At 47.8% G+C, this 19,599-nt stretch overlaps 1 protein-coding gene across 1 annotated transcript in view; it reads right to left on the minus strand.

Moving 5' to 3' along the window:
• Positions 1-19,599, minus strand: part of LOC124013137 (histone-lysine N-methyltransferase ASH1L-like) — a 54,304-nt gene that overhangs the window by 30,313 nt on the left and 4,392 nt on the right. The window contains 10 exon segments of the mRNA XM_046327329.1: positions 5,298-5,504; positions 5,745-5,853; positions 6,065-6,110; positions 6,311-6,384; positions 6,472-6,566; positions 6,700-6,873; positions 7,093-7,720; positions 11,045-15,494; positions 17,966-18,496; positions 18,499-18,728. Coding sequence (XP_046183285.1) covers positions 5,298-5,504; positions 5,745-5,853; positions 6,065-6,110; positions 6,311-6,384; positions 6,472-6,566; positions 6,700-6,873; positions 7,093-7,720; positions 11,045-15,494; positions 17,966-18,496; positions 18,499-18,534 — 6,350 coding nt within the window. The 5' untranslated portion in view covers positions 18,535-18,728.

Raw genomic sequence — 19,599 nt, forward strand, 5'->3', positions numbered from 1 at the left:
TCCATTATTATTTTGGATGTGCGTAAAACCCTCCATAGTCTACCTTAATATTATATGCCCACGGGGAGCAATTATGGTGCCTGTAACTGTATTTAGACAGAGTCTATTTAAAACCAGTTGTTTTGTTTTTATTAGAATTTCTGTCACATATTCTCCCGCCACTGGTCCTGGGATCCATCATTACACACACCTGGCATCATTCATTACGCGCACCTGCACATCATCATCATCAGACACACCTGGACTCCAGTACCTCACTTACTACTAGGGATGCACGATATATTGGTGAACATATTGGAATCAGCCGATATTAGCTAAAAATGCAAACATTTAAAGCTGATGTGCAAAACCGATGTCAAAGCTGACGTGCATACCTATATAACGTGCAGTACTGGCGGCACGTAAAATTTGCGCTACACGTGAAACACAGCATTCATAACTTAGCCCGCAATGTCTGCTGTGTGGATCGAGCAGTCAACAAGTCGATCAGTCATTTGAAAGAGTAAGAACATTTCAGCGAGACAACTCAAAAGGTGAAATCCGTTAAAGCCAAGATACTGGAATTAATTGCCTGTGACAATCAACTGTTCTCTGTCGTGGGTGATGTTGGCTTTCGCCAACTGGTCAAGCACAGGTACACAATCTCAAGCACGCTATTTTTCAGATGTTGCCCTACCGGAGTTACACAGTAATGGCGTCACTGCTATTAGCTTCAAGACATACATACTATGGAACACTGTTTTCCTTCAAAATAAAAGTACATTTTTGAACGTGATGCAGAAGTTTACAATTGGTGGAATCATGCCATATTTAGACTAGATAATGTTAAACCAGGTTGGAATGTGAAGCAATGAAATGAAGTATCAGTCTACTCAGTGACACCTACAGAACACAACTCTGAAGAGTTTACGTAAATATTAACATTGTGACTGTGTGAAATCACCTCCCCAGTAAGCCTATTGTGTGTATTGACATTCATATGGCACTGTACAGCTTTACCTAAGGATTGGGGTATCGGTCTACTCAATTAGTCTACTCATTACCCAATATATTTATCAGTATAGTTTTCCCTCAGTAATAGTGTTCAATATACATAGGTTGACAATAAATGTGGCTCAATTCACAGTTGTTTCAGAGTCCAGCAATAAGAGCTACGACGCTGTTCCCTGGGTGTCACTAAGTAGACTGATACCCCATGTCATTGATCCACAATCCATAGGTAGGCCTGTACAGTTAAATAAGTATGCCCCCAATGCAATTCAAAAGTATAATCCATCCAGTGTGATTTCAACAGATTTTTGTCAAATTAACAAATTATTGTCTTTTGTTGATTTTATATAACAACATTCCAACCTCGTTTAGCATGATCTGTTAAATTATGGCATAATTCTACTATTTGTATTGTTTGTCTCACAGTCAATGACATACTTATAATTTTCAAGGCTAACCGCAAAGTCCACTATTGTGGCTAATCCTTATTTTGGCTAGTCAAATAGTGTTATCTACTGGTCATTGTTTTCTTTTTTGACATGCAAAGACCCAAACGGTGTTCATAGAAATCCTGAAGCGAATGAAGCGACTGAACAACAAAACAGCACAGCAAGTAAATGAGAGAAATAGGTTTTGATGATGTTTTACACGTAATGGGGACATACGTAAATGCCAACAAAATAATTTTTGATCAGTGTGGTGTGTGTGTGTAACCTTTATTTAACTAGGCAAGTTAAGAACAAATTCTTATTTACAATGATGGCCTACCCCGGCCAAACCCGGACGACACTGGGCCACTTGTGCGCCACCCTATGGGACTCCCAATCACTGCCGGATGTGATACAGCCTGGATTCGAAACAGGGACTGTAGTGACGCCTCTTGCATTGAGATGTCGTGCCTTAGGCCGCTGCGTCCATGTGTGTGTTAACTATTTAACTGTACTAGAATGCTTAAAAGGCAGCAAAAATTATAAATATCGGTATCGTTTTTTTGTTGTCAAGGAAAATAGCAGATATCGATATCGGCTAAAAATGTCACATCAGTTCATCACTCATTACCGTCCCTATATCTGGCACTCCCTTAGGTTCTTTCCCCAGTCAGTATTGTTTATGTGTTTCATGTCTATACGTTACTTGTGCTTGTTATATTGTTCGATGTTCCGTTTATTATTAAACTCACCACCTGTACTTGTTTGACTCCCAGCGTATATGTAACTATTTGATTAGAGTTCTAGTCTTTTAAAAACATTTGCCATGGATGTAAAGCACTCCGCACATCATCATTGTTAACGGTTGGAAAAATGGCAGAGAGTGAGACAGGGAATTGAGCTAATGGCAGTACAGTTGCAATGCTTAGCCATCTGAAACAGAGGCACCATGAGACTCAAACCGTTGCTGGCAGCAGCGCAGGTCCCTGAAAACAGACATCTGACAGGCTCTTCACACAAAAGAAGTGCAATAATGGACGGCGTGAGAAAATTACACAGTGCTGATTATATAAATGATTGCAGTTGATATGCAGCGGATGGAGAAATTGTGCAATGACTGCTCTGCAAGTACAAAGCGTGTGCTCTCAAACAGCCCATATGCGACCTTAACAATAGGGCTGAGACGGTCATGGAATTTTGGATGGCGGTAATTGGCCAGCCAAATGACTGCAGTCACCATAATAACCATTTAAATGGCAACAACAAAACTAACGGGGGAGTTTACGCACATTTTCTCCCCTCCTCTGCTCCTGACTGGATGCGCTGGCATAGAAATAGAATGAATAGAACGAACGCCCCATTTCAAGACAGTGATGGCATAATGGGTGGATTGGCGGCCATTGCAAGTGTACCCATAGGAGCAAAGCAGGAAATAAAATATGTGCTATGATTTGTTAATTCAAAAAAATATATATTCCATTGCATGAGCCACATCAGTTAACATGATTTGAATTACCATTCTACATTACCATGGAAATTATTGCACCACAATACCAGGAAGCCATTGCGAGTGTACCCATGAGTTTACCAGTCAAATTGCTATGATTAGAGGTTCCAAGCACGTTCTATTCATTGTATTCCTATGTGCGCTGCTGTTGCATTGTGGGGGGTGTTGCCTAAGCAACCGAATACTTATTTGCTTGTTTCAGCAAGGAGCAACAAAGTTTCATCACGTTGTTAAGAGTCCATTTTACAGGAGAAATGGACTCAACCGCACAAATGCACAGCAGTCCCATCTTCAGTCAGCTGTTTGTTCCAAACACACACAACAACAAAAATATTTAAAGGGTTATGACAATTATTTTAATTTCACGATGGTCTTCATCCATAACCGTGGGTTACACGGTTATACAGTAATTGTGCCTGCCCAGGTTAACAACAGATTGTTAATGTCTATGGACACGCTGTCATACATCCACTGCAAAGAGCCATCACATTGATGAGAAGTGGGACATGAAGACCCATGTACTGACCAATGAGAACATGGAGAGGTGCAACACAGAGACAGCAGTAAGGTGAGTGCCGTCTGGTAGTCATGACAGCGGTAGAGAGAACTGCATTGCCCCTAGAGGTTATACGCAGGACCATATCTGCATTGTGAATTCACATGTAACTTTATGATTTTTTTCTCTCTCATCGTTTAAAAAATATATAAAGAATCCCTAAATGCACAATTTGAAGCAACCACATTTTTTTTTGCCATGGAGCACATTCTGATTAGCCAGTGAGGGGGTCAAGCCTCGACACACCTACAACTTCTTTAGTCATCAAAACCCAGCCCTTTCAGGCCACCGCCAGCTACTGAGCCCATAATTCCGGTTGTGAAAATAACAAAAACATTTCTGACACACCCCCTAACCTATAACGCTATCGCCAGCGCTAAGATTTACCATTGCGTTAGGTTTGCTAAAATAGAGCCCTAAGTGAAAATGTGACTTATGTTTTGCCCCTCGGTGCATTAAACTCTGCAAAAAAAGAAACGTCCCCTTTTCAGGACCCTGTCTTTCAAAGATAATTAGTAAAAATCCAAATAACTTGACAGATCTTCATTGGAAAGGGTTGAAACACTGTTTCCCATTCTTGTTCAATGAACCATAAACAATTAATGAACATGCACCTGTGGAACGGTCGATAAGACACTAACAGCAGACGGTAGGCAATTAAGGTCACAGTTATGAAAACTTAGGACACCAAAGAAGCCTTTCTACTGATTCTGAAAAACACCAAAAGAAAGATGCCCAGGGTCCCTGCTCATCTGCATGAACGTGCCTTAGACATGCTGCAAGGAGGCATAAGGACTGCAGATGTGGTCAGGGCAATAAGTTGCAATGTCCGTACTGTGAGACGCCTAAGACTGCACTGCAGGGAGACAGGACGGACAGCTGATCGTCCTCGCAATGGCAGACCATGTGTAACAACACCTGCACAGGATCGGTACATCCGAACATCACACCTGCGGGACAGATACAGGATGGCAACAAAAACTGCCCGAGTTACACCAGGAACGCACATCCCTCCATCAGTGCTCAGACTGTCCACAATAGCCTGAGAGAGGCTGGACTGAGGGCTTGTATGCCTGTTGTAAGGCTGGTCCTCACCAGACATCACCGGCTACAACGTCGCCTATGGGCACAAACCCACCGTAGCTGGACTAGGCAGGACTGGCAAAAAGTGCTCTTCACTGACACGTCGCGTTTTTGTCTCACATGGGGTGAGGGTCGGATTTGCGTTTATCGTCGAAGGAATGAGCATTACACTGAGGCCTGTACTCTGGAGTGGGATTGATTTGGAGGTGGAGGATCCGTCATGGTCTGGGGCGGTGTGTCACAGCATCATCGGACTGAGCTTGTTGTCATTGCAGGCAATGTCAACACTCTGCGTTACAGGAAAGACATCCTCCTTCCTCATGTGGTACCCTTCCTGCAGGCTCATCCTGAGATGACCCTGGGAACTTGCAGGTGTCTTGGTGGAAGAGTGGGGTAACAGCAAGAGCAGGCAAATCTGGTGCAGTCCATGAGGAGATGCTGTAGCACTTAATGCAGCTGGTGGCCACACCAGATACTGACTGTTACTTTTTATTTTGACCCCCCTTTGTTCAGGGACACATTATTCCATTTCTGTTAGTCACATGTCTGTGGAACTTGTTCAGTTTATGTCTCAGTTGGTGAATCTTGTTATGTTCATACAAATATTTACACATGTTAAGTTTGCTGAAAATAAACGCAGTTGTCAGTGAGAGGACGTTTCTTTTTTTGATGAGTTTATGTAATGTTGTATGAATAACCCACACATCAATACATGCATTCAAATCTATCTCACCTGAACTCGTGCTCGCTGACGACCTCTCCCAGGTACTCGATGATGAACTGGCCTGAGCGGAGGGGCTCCTTGGTGCGGATGCCCCAGCCCTTGCCCTCGGCACGGAAGCGCTCCAGGCACTGCACCCACTCATGCCTCTGGATGTGCTGGTTGTCACACTGCTCCCCGCACGGACAAGTGCCGGGGGAGCACTCGGCAAAGCTCATCCTGAGGGAGTGGGAAAGAAATACTTATATTGCAGGCAAGTGGGAGACACCAAGATGATTTATTCATGTTAAATTAAATTCACATCTTGAGATGCTATTCCAAGACAGATTTCTGAACATTTATGTAGAATTGAAGACCCAAGCAGGGTCGAAAGCGTTTTCCTTGTAGATAAACATAGCACGCCTGGGAGCATATACCAGTGTGCCGGTGTATTTTAGTCTCTAACACCAGTGTTTATACCTGTTGAGGCATTCGTCAAGGCAGCCTCTGTCGATGGCTTCCCCGGAAGGCCTGCAGTTACAGGTGGTGGCTTCATAACCCGAGACAGGCTTCACATCCACATAGACGTCTACAGTTACACAAGGCAAGGACATATACACAATAGCTTGACCAGACCATGGCAGCGTCCTAAATGGCACAACTTTTGACCAGGGGCCAATAGGGCTCTGGTCTAAAGTTGTGCATTATATAGGGAACAGGGTGCCATTTGGGACACAGCATTAAATAGCGTTTGGTTACATTATAATTTAAGCGACTGGATCTTAAGATTGTGTACTCACTTGATCTGATCTTTTTATAAAGGGGGACATCGGGCTTCTCGTAGAGCTAAAACCACCAAGAAATGTAAGTTATTACATCATAAGTAAGTAGCCTTGTCCAAGCTAGAACTGCTCATAGTCCAGATCGCTAGTCTATCGCAGGCCTTACATCATAAAAGAGACAAATCCTTATATAGATTGGACAAATCCCTATTAAAGCTATTATAGCTGGTCGACTATAGGGGGAAAACACTTAGCAGTGATCACCTGGTCATGTTTCCACAGCCACAAGATGTCGTAAGGCAACTGGAAATCAATGCGCTTCTGTCTTAGGTACTTTCCTGAAAGGGGGGAGAGAGAAATGAAGTAACTAGTCGTGACAAAGTGTGTGTGTGTATGTGTGTGTGCTTGCAGGCAAGAACACTCACCGACATGGATAGGGGCAGGAAAAAGCCCATACTCGTGTTCCCCAGGTGTGTACTCCAGTTTCTCTTTCTTCATCTGCAGGAGCTGACTACGAGGACTGAAAGAAAAACAGGAACAAAACGAGAGTGAGATGTCCATATATGCCCTTAAATATTCCTGGTTTGACCTTTGGTAAGCAAACGGGTATATCCAGATTTGACATGTCTGTGTTTCTCTCTTATGGGACTCACTCTGCCGTCTTGTACACATCAGAGTAGAGCCCCGCCTTTTGGAACTTCTTCTTTGGAGGCCTGGCTGCTCTCTTTTCCCGTTGGCTGGTTATAGGCATGGGTGGAGCTTGTTCCATGGAGACGGTGCCCGGACATTCCGGGGAGGAGGGGCCATCTGGTTTCCCCTCCAGAGCACTGAAATAGAACAAAGAGTCAGTTTATAGTGATGACTGGCTTGATAGTCTCTATCTATCTATCTATATATATATATATATATATATATATATACACACACAGCTGCTAAAATCTAAGATTAGCGCTGCCTATGGAAGTAAACTGCAACATAATCACGGTTCTCCACTCTCATCGTTGAGGCTATAATCACGTGTTGGCCTGTAGTGGTGGTGGTTTTACCTGCGAAAGCGGTGCAGCTCCTCTTGGGTGAGCCAACCACTTCCTCCCTCAGCACTGGCCCTCATCCCCAAGCCACCCAGGTTCTCCTCCCTGTCCAGAGCTCGTTCCTCCACCTCCCCCCCTTCCTCCTCCTCCTCCTCCCTATCTCTCTCCCAGTGCTTCCTCTTCTGGCCTTTCCTGAACTGGCCCTGGACCACCGACTCGATCGCGTCTGTCACAGTGTCCCCCTTCCACGCTCCTCCTCCACGTTCCCGGTGCCTGGTCTGGGTCACTTCGGCCAGAGGGGGCGGCGACGGGGGCGGGGAAGGCAAGGGATGCTTCCTGGGGCGCCCGGGGCCTCTCTTCTTGACCATGTTGTTGCCTGTCCTCGCCTGTCTCTGAAGCTTCTTTGCACGGAGGATCTTGTTGACGTGGTGCAGGCTGTGTTTAGAGGGCTGGGCCCGGTGGGAGTGGTGTGGCGGGGAGGCATCATCGTCCAGGCAGCAGCCCTGGGACGGCGAGTTGTGGCCACAGTGAGAGAGGCAGGCGGAGGAGGAAGAGTGGAACAGAGGAGGGTGGTGGTGGTGCTGCCTGAGGTGGTCCTCAGGGGTAGAGTGGTCGGCTCGGGTCTGGACACTTGATGTACAGCCTGCAAAGAAACAGACAAATAGAGAGAAGAGAGGGGAATTAGATGATGAACATAGGAATAAGCTGCAGCGTGACACTTATGAACGTATATTTATTATCCATTCCAAGCCCTAGCTTAGTTCCACTGTTAGGCCAACATATTTCCTCTGTCGGTCTTGTAATGCTATCTAATAATTATCAAGGCTTAACCTTAAATTGAAAGGAAATTACTACATTTGCCATTGATATCCACTGCCAATTCCCTCACCAAAATGCAGCTCATTATGGATAAACATATAGGCTAAGCCCACCTCAGCAAACTGAAATACTATGTCACGTAATGAACAATGACTTCATACCTTTTCAGCTTTTCCTTTCAAGCCATAAAGTGTTGCATTAAGTCCATCACATTAGTGAACGGTCCTACTATAAGTAAAGACACCAAGCCACTCCAGCATCCCCCCTGCTGCCTCTCGACTCTTCTGGTTCACACTCCTGTGTGTGGTTTATCCCACACTCTGCCTCCCTGCCTACTAGGTTACCTCCATGGTAGTGGTGACCGCAGAACGACCCTGTGTCCTGAGCTCTAATCCTGGATTACCCTGGCTGGGTTCAAACTACACCATGCCGCCTCACCAGGAGCCTTCCACCGAGCGAACCTGGCCTTCTCACACATAGAATACATCCACACTTATCTCAGTCAATGGCAGCCAGGCAGCTTGATGGAGCTGAATCATTACCCAAATCACACAGTCTTCCCTGTTCATCTATATTAGCTGAGAGCAGGTGTAGTGTTTACACATTGATCTAAGACAGAGATGCACGCAGCCTTTCAGTTTGATAGCTTTTGATGGGGAAGCCTACCAAATATAGCCTGTAACAAAACGCCCAGCTCAACTATCACGGCGAGCCAACTATTCTTATGGAAATAAAACATCTCGCTGGACATCCTACAAGGATACAATGACAATCACACAAAAGCGGGGCCAGTTTAAGTAATTATGGGGGTTTTGCTGCCAAGCCCTTAATCACCGGTTAGGGATATCTAATGTCGGGGCCAGTGGAGGGTAGATGTACATACAGGGGATGGCATTGTGTTCCTCCAAGGGATTTCTAAAGGATAAATTTAACCAATGAGGCACGGGGGGGGGAGGGGGTATGGTATATGGTCAATATACGACGGCTAAGGACTGTTCTTGGGCACGCCACAACACAGTCCGGTCATATACAACGAACCCCCGAGGTGCCTAATCGCTATTATAAACTGGTTGCCAACGTAATTAAAACAGTAAAAAGTCATTTTTGGTCCTACCTGTGGTATACGGTCTAATATACCATGGCTTTCAGCCAAATCAGCATTCAGGGCTCGAACCACCCCGTTTATAATGAGTCATTGAACACTGAGATTCAGCAGAGATATCTTGAAATTGGCCTGATATGCATAACCATGAGTGACAGTATTGATTCCAGGGTTTTGTTTCCATGTAGTGACCACTTTACAAACCACCATATGGCATAGTGAGCACTGAACACGGTGTGCGCCCCAAATGGCACCCTATACCCTTTATAGTGCATTACTTCTGACCAGAGCCCTGGTTAAAAGTAGTGTGCTTTATGGGGAATAGGGTGCCATTTGGGACGCACACCGTGTTCAGTGCTCACTATGCCATATGGTGGTTTGTAAAGTGGTCACTGCATGGAAACAAAACCCTGGAATCAATACTGTCACTCGTGGTTATACATACCAGGCCAATTTCACTACTTATTGCCAAGAAATGAAGCTAAGCGGACATCATCCAAACAAAATAGAAAGCTGAATTCTTGAGGCACTAGCAGCAGAACTTTTTTTTAAAGTAAATTTGGTACACAATTCAATAACCTTCACAATGTCAGATTCAATTTGGGTTCAATTCCAAAGAAGTACAAAGAAAGATTTTGGTGCAGAAATCACATTCAGAGCAATAGCACAGGGATTTTAATTTGAGGGTATTTTGATCCATATCGGGCGAACCGTTAATAAATGACAGTAGTTTCTGTACATCATCCCCCCCATTTTGGGAAAAATTCACTTATATGTGTATTAAAGTAGTCAAGTGTAGTATTTGGTCCCATATTCCTAGCATGCAATTATTACATTGTGACTACAAACTTGTTGGATGCATTTGCTGTTTGTTTTGGTTGTGTTTCAGATTATTTTGTGCCCAACAGAAATGAATAATGTAGTGTATTTTTTAATGTATACTGAACAAAAATAAAATGTAACATGCAACAATTTCAAAGTTGAGTTACAGTTCATATAAGGAAATAAATCAATTGGAATAAATTCATTAGGCCCTAATCTATGGATTTCACATGACTGGGCAGGGGAACTTGGTAGCCAGGTCAACCTGGCTATCAATGTGCCCGCAGGTGAAGAAGATGGATGTGGAGGTCCTCGGTTGGCGTGGTTACACGTGGTCTTCGGTTGAGGCCAGTTGGACATACTGCCAAATTTTCTAAAACGACGTTGGAGGTGACTTAAGGTAGAGAAATGAACATGAAATTCTCTAGCACTAACTCTGGTAGACATTCCTGCAGTCAGCATGCCAATTGCACGCTCTTTCAAAACTTGAGAAATCTGTGGCACTGTGTTGTGTGACAAAAATGCACATTTTACAGTGGTTTTTAATTGTCCCCAGCACAAGCTGCACCTGTGTAATGATCATGCTGATTAATCAACCTGTCAGGTGGATGGATTATCTTGGCAATGGAAAAATCCTCACTAACAGGGATGTAAACAAATTTGTGCACAACATTTGAGAGAAATAAGCTTTTGGTACATAAGGAAAATTACTGGGATTTTTCCATTCAGCTCATGAAACATGGGACCCAACACTTTATATGCTGCGTTTATATTTCTGTAAATATACAAAAATATGCAACACTTTACATTTTGCGTTTATATTTTTGTTCAGTGTAAATAAGAATAGAGTAGGTTTCTAAACACTTTTACATGAATGTGGATGCTACCATTATGATGGATAATCCTGAATGAATCGTGAATAACGATGAGTGAGAAAGTTATAAAAGTGACTCCAAAATGACACAATACATTATTTACCATTAATTTCTATTGGGCACAAAATAATCTAAAACACAACCAAAACAAACAGAAAATGCATCCAACAAGTTTGTAAATGAAAGCTGACAGTCTACACTAACCTTTAGTCATTGTATCATTTAAAATCCAAAGTGCTGGAGTACAGAGTCAAAACAAACTAAACATTTTCACTGTTCTAATACTTTTGGAGCTCACTGTATTTCAGCATATTGCTCTCTAACAGACAGCTCTGTCACAATGACTCACCCATCTCTCTCCTCTCTGCTAACGTGGAGTGCTCCTTTCTCAGCATCCGCTCCATCCGGGTGAAGTTAGAACTCTCTGCCGGCCCTCCCTTCCTGACTCGGCCTCCTCTCAGCAAGGTAGGGGTCAGGGCGGTGGCGAACAGGTTGGTGTGGTGCGGGGGGTCCTGGGACTTGGGATCCGCCTCGTCTGTGGGTGTGAGGGGCTCCTCGTCTTCCTCCTCGCTGTCTGAACAGCCAGCTGGATCTTCTCCCTGACCGTCTGTGAACGGGCCCTGGCCGACAGCTGCGGGGTTCCGGGAGAGCTTAGCGTAGTCTGCCTCGGAGCTGCCCTTCCTGAACCAGGACTCGACGTGTTGGTGGCCCCTGGGCCTGGCACTGCCCTGGGCCAGGCGAGAGGGCCCCAGGAAAGACAGGGATGTCTCCTTGCGCTTGTACCTCTCGGCTGAGGAAGAGGAAGACGAGGAAGGAGAGTTGGCCGAGGTGGCCGTGGCTTGTTTGTTGGCACTGGTGGTAGTAGGGGTGGAGTCTCTTCCAAAGCGACAGCGCTGCAGAGATTCGGCCATTCCGGCCCCACGTTCTCCCCTTCCTGACCCCGGGCTCTCTGAAATTTCGGCTCCGCCTCGGCTCTCTCCTCCTCCCTCTTCCCCGTCGTCCTCTGCGCAGCGCTCTTGATGTTTGTGTCTGTGTTTGTGTTTGTGATGCCAGCCGAACGACAGCTCTGAGGACATTGCCGGGTAGAGCACGGGAGACCGGCCCCCACCCAGGAACTCCTGTCTCAGCAGCTTGTGTTTCTTCTTGTGAAATTTGGAGGGGTTGAGCAGGAGGTGTGACGGGTGGTGGTGGTGCACGTAGGACGGGGGAGGTGGTGGGGGGAAGGAGGGGGAGTGATGGGAGTGGTGGGATGGAGCAGAGTGGGAGTTCTGGTGATGGGGGTACAGGGCACTGGCTGGGGGGTATCCTCTGTAGTAGCCCAGACCAAGGGGACCAGAGGAGTATGGAACACTGTAGGATGGGTGGTAGAACCCACCGCTAGATAGCGGGAACCCCAGCCCATGAACGAATGGTACGTCTGACATGGACTCCCGCAGCTTGGGAGGGCGCCCGCGTTTCTTCTTCAGATCTGGCTTGCGGACGTAGTGCAGAGAGTCACAGGGGTAAGAGGGGTGGGGAGAGTAGTAACCGCTGAAGTTTATCCTGAAGATGGTTGGAAGCAGGTCTCTGTGCAGGTAGTGATGCGGAGGGGGGCCGCCAGCGCCTCCTATGGCCCCAGTGGCCCTGCCTACCGACCCTGGTACTCTGCCCGCCCCCGCAGCTCCCGGGGGCATCCCCAGGCCACTGCCCAGCCTGAGCGCAGGGGTGCGGTGCGCTATCCTGATCTCACTCAGCCTCACCACAATCTCATCCAGCTCTGCCAAGAAGTCGGGGTCCTGGCGCCGGGAGCGCAGCTGCAGGTACTTCTTCTTGCGTTTGCGCTTCTGCCTCTTTAGCTTGTCGTAACCCGGGCAGCCGTGGCTCCGGCGCTTGCATTTGTGCTTGTGTTTCTCTTTGTGGCCCACTAGTGCAGAGGGAGGGGTCGCCAGTAGGGGCCTGCGGGGGTCTGGTGAAGACCTCGCCCCCAGTGGTGACGGAGAGGGCGAGGGGTGCTCCAGCAGCACTGACGACGAGTGTCTTAGTCCACCGCGAGGGTTTATTCCAACCCCTACCCCCACGGCTGAGCCCATCACCCCTGGGATTAGCAGTCCACTGGCCATGCCAGGTGGTATCCCCACGCTACCTAGGCCACTTGCCCCACCGGCCTTCTCACCCCGGTCAGAAGTGCTGTTGTTGTCTGTTCCTATGCCGCTGTCGCTGGGTACAGTTTCCTCACTGTGAGACTCACTGACAGGAGAGGGAGTGGCTTCCTTCAGCTCACTCAGAGGTGCAGGGGAGGTGGGGTGGAGGGGCCTAGGAGGGGATAGCTTACGGTAGTGGTAGTGCTGCCTGTAATGATGGTGGTGGTGATGGTAGCCACGGCACGACTTCTTCTGGGAGGCCACGGCAGCCGAGGAGCCCAGAGGGCCCAGAGTGCGAGGGGAGGGGGCTGAGAACGTTGGGGGAGGGAAGGGGAATGAGTGGTGGCCGTGGCCATGGCTGTGGAAGTGCGGGTGCGTCAGGAAGTGCACTGCCCCTGGCGCCACAAAGCAGGAGTCACTGATGGGGCTCTGGCCTCCGCTGGACTGGGAGAGCGAGGGGGAGGGGAACACCTCGGCAGACGGGAGCTGGTGCTGCAGCTGAGACTGATGGTGGTGGAGGGGCGACGTGGTGTTTGGGGACAGGAAAGGCCCCTCAGTGGGTGATGTTGGAGCTGCCGACGAGGGATTTGTTGGCGCTTTAGGTTTGCGCCCTCTCCTTTTCCCCATGTATATCGTCCCCTTTTTGCTAACGTTGATCTGGGGTCCCAGTTTGCCTCCGAAAGAAGCAGCCAAGGAGGATAGAGACTGGGTTGCAGCTGCTACCTGGCCCACCACCCCACTGGCAGTTCCTCTGGGGGGCTCCTGCTCTGGTCCGGACCCTGGTCCTAATAGGATCTGGCTAAGGAACCGTTTGCGTTTGACACTCTTCATCTTATTGATCTTGCCTATGATAGTCTTCATGATGAGCTGCCCGTTGCCCTTGGTCCGGAACTGTTTCCCATCCCCCGCTTCCGGTGCCAGAGTGGGGGGCTGACCCTCCTGCGGCAAGGTCGGGGGCAGGCGTTTGGGTCGCCCCCGCTTCCTGGGCATAGGTTTGGGAGGATTCAGATCTACCTCTGGGTGGAGAACAGGGGGGTCCTGCTCCTCTTTTGACCTGTGTAAAGAAAATACCTTAGAGGGGGCCAGCTTGTGAGGGGGACGTCCCCGAGTGGGGGCATCCAGCCGTGGCATTTTAGACTTGGGCCGTCCCCTTTTCCTGGCTGGCTGAGGAAAGAGTTGAGACATGGCAGGAGGCTTGACCTTATTGGGGTTAGGAGGCCGTCCTACAGGCCTGCGTATGGGTGGGGGAGTATGAAGGCCTGAGGAGGATAAAGGCATGATGGTTTCGCACTGGTCAACGGGGCTGTACTGGCCCGCCCTCTGTGTCCGGTTCACTACTCTGGTCCAGCGGGGCTTTCTGCCTCGCCGCTTCTTCAGGGGTTTGTTCTCATGCTCTGGGGGCGAACCCGGTGACTCGTCTCCAGGGGACTCGTCTCTGAGAGGAGGGGGTGAATGGTTGCCGGCGGGCTCTGGTGGCGAGGCAGTCCGTCTCACAGACTCCGGGGGACTGGAGGTACCACTGGTGTGACCATCTCTTTCCCTGTTGGGACTGCGTTTATTTGGGTTGGGATTGCATTTAATGGGGTTGGGACTGCGTTTACTGGGGCTCAAGCTCTTGCCTCTCTCCCCTATGAGTGACTGATTAGCCCCCTTGTCCTTGGCCTCCTGCTTGCCTAATGCTGAAGGAAGGGAGCATTTGGTTAAGTCTCTGGGGCCGACCCGGTCACGCTCCTGCTCCCTCTCACTGCTCTCCCTCTCCTCTGCCTGGGAGGGACTGTCTCGGTCTCGGGAGTGGTGTCCTTGAGAGGCAGGGGAGCCCTGGCGACTTGGCCCGCTCCCCGTCCTCTTCTCTGAAGAGGAGCAGGATGACAAACGAGGTGGTGATGAGGAAGAGGAGGAGACAGAGTGAAGCGGTGGGCAGTGAGTAAGACGTGACTGTAGTGGCTTCGCGCCATTACTGTTGCTGTCGTTGTTGTCCTTTGAAATTGTTGCCAGGCGGTTATTGCCGCCACCGTAAGTTAATGTAGGGCTGCTGCTGCGACTGCTGTTGCTGTTGTTGCTGCTGCCAGACTTGCTGGCCCCATCTGTCTCCTCTTTCCCAGGCGGGGTGGATGATTTCTCCAAAACATTGTCTTTATTGTTCCGGGAGCCATAGGGGCGGCCAGGAGGGCGCGAGACGGGAGGGGGTGGAGCTAGGTGGACCGCTCTAGAATAGGTCGCCCTGTTGGCCATAGCGCGGTCTCGCTGCTTTGGGGTGGGGGCCATAAAGTTAGAAGTGGTGTGGGTGGTGGGAGACGAAGTCATTTTGGGGGGTTTCACCTTGGTGGACTTTGAGGGAGGGCAGGTGGCGATGAGTTGCGCAAGTTTCTCAGTGACAGTAGGAGCCCCCCAACTAGAAACACCCCAGTCCTTCTCCCTCAGACCCTCACTGCTGTAAGTGTACCCAGGAGGTTTAGTAGCGGCTTCCACGCTGGGTTCTGGTGATGGGGGCGCAGGAGGGGAGGGCGAGGAGGTAGGAGACTTGGTTTGGGGCGTGGGTGTCTTCTTCCCAGAGGCATGGTGCGTTTTGCCGTCTGCCAAAGGACGATGAAGGTTCAGCGGTCTCTCCGTAGAGGCGGCGGATTTCCCGTCAGACTTCGCCTCAGATTTGTCCGACTTGCAGGCCAGTTTTGGAAGACCCTGCGAAAAGAGAATACAAATATTAAAATCTAAAAGGCCATTGATTGCAGATAAGGCCTACCCATTTCACAGAAAGGTAGTTCCCAGAAAGGTATTGTTGTGTTTCACTAAAAAGCTTTTTTATTAAATTTTTTATTCATGTCTGACTATTTTGACATTTGTAATCTTCTGATATGTATCCAAACCCAACCAATGCTTTCTGGTAATTATCTAGAAGTGAAAACCTAATCGAAACAATTTGGCTCAGAAAGAAGCATTTGAAAACCACATAAAGCATGCTAAAAGCCAACCCTGTCAATAAGGCAACCTAGGCAGTCTATATGAAATCCAATCAGGTTTCGTTTCTCCCTATGTAAACTGTAGTTCATTGATTTTAATTTCCTGTCCTCTACTGCTTCTCAGTTCTGCCCAGAGGGGAAGATCCTCTAGACCAGGGCTCTCCAACCCTGTTCCTAGAGAGCTACCGTCCTGTAGGTTTTTGCTCTAATCCTAATCTAGCCCACTTCATTCTAATAATTAGCTGGTTGAATAGTTAAATCAGGTTAGCTATAGCTGAGGTTGGATCAAAAACCTACAGGAGGGTAGCTCTCCAGGAACAGAGTTGGAGAGCACTGCTCTAAACTCAAAACGTATTCGGGACAGACAAGGACAGAGCAGAGCAGAGAAGAGAGAAGCAGGGAATGATTGGAAGGGGAGACAAGCCAGAATGGGACACAAAGCGAATACATTCAAAGAAACTGAGATGATTGTAAAACTGTATTTTTTTTGTGAAGAATCAACAACAAGTGGGACACAATCATGAAGTGGAACGACATTTATTGGATATTTCAAACTTTTTTAACAAATCAAAAACTGAAAAATTGGGCGTGCAAAATTATTCAGCCCCCTTAAATTAATACTTTGTAGCGCCACCTTTTGCTGCGATTACAGCTGTAAATCGCTTGGGGTATGTCTCTATCAGTTTTGCACATCGAGAGACTGAAATGTTTTCCCATTCCTCCTTGCAAAACAGCTCGAGCTCAGTGAGGTTGGATGGATAGCATTTGTGAACAGCAGTTTTCAGTTCTTTCCACAGATTCTCGATTGGATTCAGGTCTGGACTTTGACTTGGCCATTCTAACACCTGGATATGTTTATTTTTGAACCATTCCATTGTAGATTTTGCTTTATGTTTTGGATCATTGTCTTGTTGGAAGACAAATCTCCGTCCCAGTCTCAGGTCTTTTGCAGAATCCATCAGGTTTTCTTCCAGAATGGTCCTGTATTTGGCTCCATCCATCTTCCCATCAATTTTAACCATCTTCCCTGTCCCTGCTGAAGAAAAGCAGGCCCAACCCATGATGCTGCCACCACCATGTTTGACAGTGGGGATGGTGTGTTCAGAGTGATGAGCTGTGTTGCTTTTACGCCAAACATAACGTTTTGCATTGTTGCCAAAAAGTTCAATTTTGGTTTCATCTGACCAGAGCACCTTCTTCCACATGTTTGGTGTGTCTCCCAGGTGGCTTGTGGCAAACTTTAAACAACACTTTTTATGGATATCTTTAAGAAATGTCTTTCTTCTTGCCACTCTTCCATAAAGGCCAGATTTGGGCAATATACGACTGATTGTTGTCCTATGGACAGAGTCTCCCACCTCAGCTGTAGATCTCTGCAGTTCATCCAGAGTGATCATGGGCCTCTTGGCTGCATCTCTGATCAGTCTTCTCCTTGTATGAGCTGAAAGTTTAGAGGGACGGCCAGGTCTTGGTAGATTTGCAGTGGTCTGATACTCCTTCCATTTCAATATTATCGCTTGCTCAGTGCTCCTTGGGATGTTTAAAGCTTGGGAAATCTTTTTGTATCCAAATCCGGCTTTAAACTTCTTCACAACAGTATCTCAGACCTGCCTGGTGTGTTCCTTGTTCTTCATGATGCTCTCTGCGCTTTTAACGGACCTCTGAGACTATCACAGTGCAGGTGCATTTATACGGAGACTTGATTACACACAGGTGGATTGTATTTATCATCATTAGTCATTTAGGTCAACATTGGATCATTCAGAGATCCTCACTGAACTTCTGGAGAGAGTTTGCTGCACTGAAAGTAAAGGGGCTGAATCATTTTGCGTGCCCAATTTTTCAGTTTTTGATTTGTTAAAAAAGTTTGAAATATCCAATAAATGTCGTTCCACTTCATGATTGTGTCTCACTTGTTGTTGAGTCTTAACAAAAAAAATACAGTTTTATATCTTTATGTTTGAAGCCTGAAATGTGGCAAAAGGTCGCAAAGTTCAAGGGGGGGCAAATACTTTCGCAAGGCACTGTATGTGTGAACTGGCTGTCAGTATTGCTTTGCCTATTTTTGGCACAGTCCAAAGCCAGACACGTCTTGTGCAATTTCTAATAGTCTCTTTGGAAAGGATTCCTTGTTTGACAGGGATATGTTTTTTTAATCAACGTCCTAGCACAATACATGCTTTCCTTGCTTACCCGTTTAGCTGGAGTACTCCCATTCACTGGACTGGGTGAAGTGGTGGAAGGAGCAGGAACAGGTAGAGGAGTAGGGGCAGCAGCAGAGGGAGATGAAGACAATGGGATGGGTCGGTTCATGCCAGGACTCTGCTCTCTCTCCCTGCCGTGTGGAGGACTCTGGGTCTGGTTGCCCCCGTCGCCTGTCCCAACTCCTCCGCGGCTCCCCCGGCCACCTCCGCGCCCGCTTGGTCTCACGGTAGCCCTGAAGGCCGGCCGACACACGTAGTTCTCCAGAATCTTGGGCGGCTTCTTCATGCGTTTTGCCTGCAGGCCAATCTTGAGTTTGACATTGCCCTCATGGAGGCTAGTCTCTTTGACAGAGAACTGTGGTGGCTGCTGCTCACCGGAGCCCCCTCCTCCACCTGCAGCAGAACAGGAGTCCCTCTGCGACCCCTCTCTCTCCTCCTTCTTCTCCTCCTCCTCATCTTTCTTCCCACCTCCTCCTTCCTTCTCTCGCTCTCCTGGGGGAGCAGTGGTGAGGAGGGGGGGGGTGGAGTAGCAGGCCCCCCCTGAGTCCTCTGATCCATCAGAGATTTAGGGGGGTGAGGGGTGATTAGGGAGGGATGTTTGGGACGCCAGGTACAGTTTCTAGGGAAAAGCCGTGGTGCAGAAGGAGACGGGATAGGGGTGAAGGGGGATATTGGGGAAGCTGAAAAGCAATCCTTGTTTGGTGGCTTTGCTCCTTTCCTGGCTGCCCAGCCCTCTTTCTCCGTCCTTCAAGCTGTAGAGAGAAAGACGAGTAGAGATGGGAGGGGGTAGGAGAGGGTGGGGAATAGTAAAGACAAGAGTTTGATATTAGTCAACAGATAACAGAAGAGATTTTTATCAAAAACAAAATACATTTCTAAGCACTGCAAAGCATCCTTTACCATAGTGAGGAAGACGAGACAAAGGTGAAATATTTGTATCATCTATTTGCTTCGTGGCTGTCCTTCATCTCTAGGTGACTTTTTATGGATGTGTTCGTCCTTACAGCTTCCCTCAATCTGTGACCTATTTAGACAAATGGGCATCTATTCGACAAAAGAGGTGTAGTTCTGGAGCTCAAGAACTAAATAACAGCCATCCTCCTGTGAACTACAACTCCCAACAGCCCTCCAGGTCTGTATGCCACTATCAAGCGTATCAGACTAGGAGTGCTGGTTTAGGATCAGTTTTTACATGGACAGTGGGGACCTGATCCTAGATCAGCACTGACTTCTGCATTCTGACCCTCAGATATAGTTACAGAGTATTATGGATACTGTAGTACATCATGCTACAGACTCCACCACCAGTACCGAGGTGATTTGTGATAAGCTGCTAAATGAACCATCCCCCATGGATCTCTTGTTTGATCGAAAATGTGTCTCATAACGCTCACAGTGTAGTGCTGCGGCAAAGTTCCCATTTGGAGGAGGGAAGTGTCCGTATGAAAGAAATGGTCTGCTCCGGCTCCCTACGTCCACTAAGTGATTTAATGCGGGCTCGCCCAAAGCAGGTGCTTTCTCCGAGTGAAGTCATTTGGAGGCGATTCATAACTGTGACCTCAGCACATTGGGCTCTCTGGGGGACAGAGGATGCGGCCGGTGTTCCCAACCACTCTGGAGCAG

The sequence above is a fragment of the Oncorhynchus gorbuscha genome, linkage group LG24, assembly GCF_021184085.1.
Source record: "Oncorhynchus gorbuscha isolate QuinsamMale2020 ecotype Even-year linkage group LG24, OgorEven_v1.0, whole genome shotgun sequence".
NCBI lineage: Eukaryota > Metazoa > Chordata > Actinopteri > Salmoniformes > Salmonidae > Oncorhynchus > Oncorhynchus gorbuscha.